The sequence below is a fragment of the Myotis davidii genome, unplaced genomic scaffold, assembly GCF_000327345.1.
Source record: "Myotis davidii unplaced genomic scaffold, ASM32734v1 scaffold586, whole genome shotgun sequence".
Classification (NCBI taxonomy): Eukaryota; Metazoa; Chordata; class Mammalia; order Chiroptera; family Vespertilionidae; genus Myotis; species Myotis davidii.
In genome coordinates, this window is record NW_006296809.1 from 315746 (window position 1) to 317723 (window position 1978).

Here is a 1978-nt window from a genome sequence, read left to right on the forward strand (position 1 = left end):
GCGTCAGCACCGGCCGCACCCGCCCGGCCGCCGCCCAGTCCGCCCCCGAGGCCCCGGGAGCAGCCAGCGTGACGGCCACAGGGAGCTGCGCCTTCTCTCCGACACCCTATGGACTGGGCTGCAGGACGGGTGTGGGAATGTTCTGGAAGACGGACACAGGCCTGGCGATGGCCCAGGCCATGAGGTGCGGCCTCTGTGGGGAGGGGAGAGGGTGGGGAGGGGAGGCCCTGCCAGGATGGAGCAGGGGCCTGTTGGTCACATGGACGGGGCCCGAATGGTCACAGGACCCCGAGCTGCCCCAGCATCACAGGGAGCAGAGAATTCTCAAGTAAAATGAAACGACTCATCACAGTGAAGGAGTGCTTGCTCACGGCGCCTACACGGCGGGCTCCAGCCACCCGTGCCCGGCCACCAACCCCCGACGGTCCGGCTTCTCAGAGCCAGGGCTGGCCACGTCTCCCGGGACACCCAGACCCAGGGACGGGCACGGCCGCCTTCTGGGAGTGAAAGCTGGCGACGCTGGTTGGGCCTCCCGGGAGCCCATGGCCTCCGCTCAGCTCCCACTAAGTGACCAGTGACCAGTGACCAGCCACGGGAAGCCACACCCACGCTGCCTCCTGCTCGGGACCATCTTGCAGGGGGCTCACTGGCCACGGGCACGTCCCCCACGCTCACCTCCAGCTCTGCCATGGTCACGATTCCGTCGTGGTTGGCATCAATCAGCTCCTCAAACTCCTTCCGCCTGTCCCTCACCCAGCTGTCGTCCATGTCCTGGCCACGCTGGTTCTCCACGGTCCCCACGGGCAGGGAGATGAACTCGGACAGCGAGAGCTGCTTGTCGCCGTCCTGGTCTGGGGAACAGCGGGCACTCAGCCTCGGGCGGCACAGGCACCCCGGGGCCACGAGAAGAGCCAACCCAGGGGTTGTGCTGCCGGACTGTCCGTCTGTGACGTTTCAGACTGAAGCTGAACAGCCGTGCCTCTGGGGACGGGGGCCCTGGCTGAGGCCACGTGGCGCCCACCAGGCTGTTTTCCTTCAAAGCCCAGCCCGAGACCCCCCGGCCTCCCCGGCTCAGACAGCAAGCCCCACCGCGGGGCCTGGCCGCCAGCGGGAGGGGCTGTGGCCTGGGCAGGGCCGCCTCACCCAGGTCCCGCACGATCTCCTTGACCATGAAGCGGAGCATGCCGCGGCTGTGCTCAGGGTGCAGGAAGGACAGGAACTCCTCCTCGCCCAGCAGCAGGTCCGGCGGGGGGTTGTCCGCCTGGTACCAGCGGTCCTTGAGGTTCTCCAGGACTTCCTGTGCTGCGAGCGAGAGGCACCCGTGAGCATCATGGCACGGACCCCGCATGCGTCACCCCGCACGCTCCCAAGTCCCGAGACGCTGCCTGAGTGCTGAGGCCACAGGCCCTGCCCCTCAGAGAAGAGTTCAGCCCCAAACTCCCCAACACAGATGTCCTCCCCAGATACAGCCCCGAGTCTCGGACACAGACGCCCCCACATGCAGGGGCAGCCCCCATGGGCACAGGCCTCCACCGATGCTGGGGCAGCCCCCAGCCTGCTGCTAGGCCACGGGACACGCCCTGACGAGGACAGAGCAGGACTCTGGCCCTTTCCCTCCTTCCCAGGGGCCGGGCGGAGGGCGGGCCCTGAGGGAAAACCCACTCTGCAGCCCCACCGGGCCCCAAGCCCGCCCCGTCTCTGTGGGACAGTGGGCACCGGGCGAGAGCGAGGATCGCACAGACGGCCTGTGGGTCGGTGACCATCTGGTTCCAACAGCAGGAAGCGGTCGGACGCAGGGGTCCCCCGCCCCAGCCCCACCGCTATCAGCAGGGAGCAGGGCTGCCCACACGCCCGTCGCTGGCGTTTACTGCCCTCGGAGGGACAGGACCCGAGCCAGAGCAGCTGGCGGTGCCGCCGGCCCCCCTGCGGGGAGTGACGGGCGGCGGACTACCTGGAGCCTGTGCTGCCTTTAGGACCG

At 68.7% G+C, this 1978-nt stretch overlaps 1 protein-coding gene across 1 annotated transcript in view; it reads right to left on the reverse strand.

The window, feature by feature from the left end:
- Window positions 1–1978, reverse strand: part of SDF4 (stromal cell derived factor 4) — a gene marked incomplete at its 5' end in the record, with an annotated part of 9210 nt that overhangs the window by 433 nt on the left and 6799 nt on the right. Inside the window, 2 exons of the mRNA XM_015569675.1 lie at window positions 676–851; window positions 1144–1302. Coding sequence (XP_015425161.1) covers window positions 676–851; window positions 1144–1302 — 335 coding nt within the window. The remainder of the gene's footprint in view (window positions 1–675; window positions 852–1143; window positions 1303–1978) is intronic.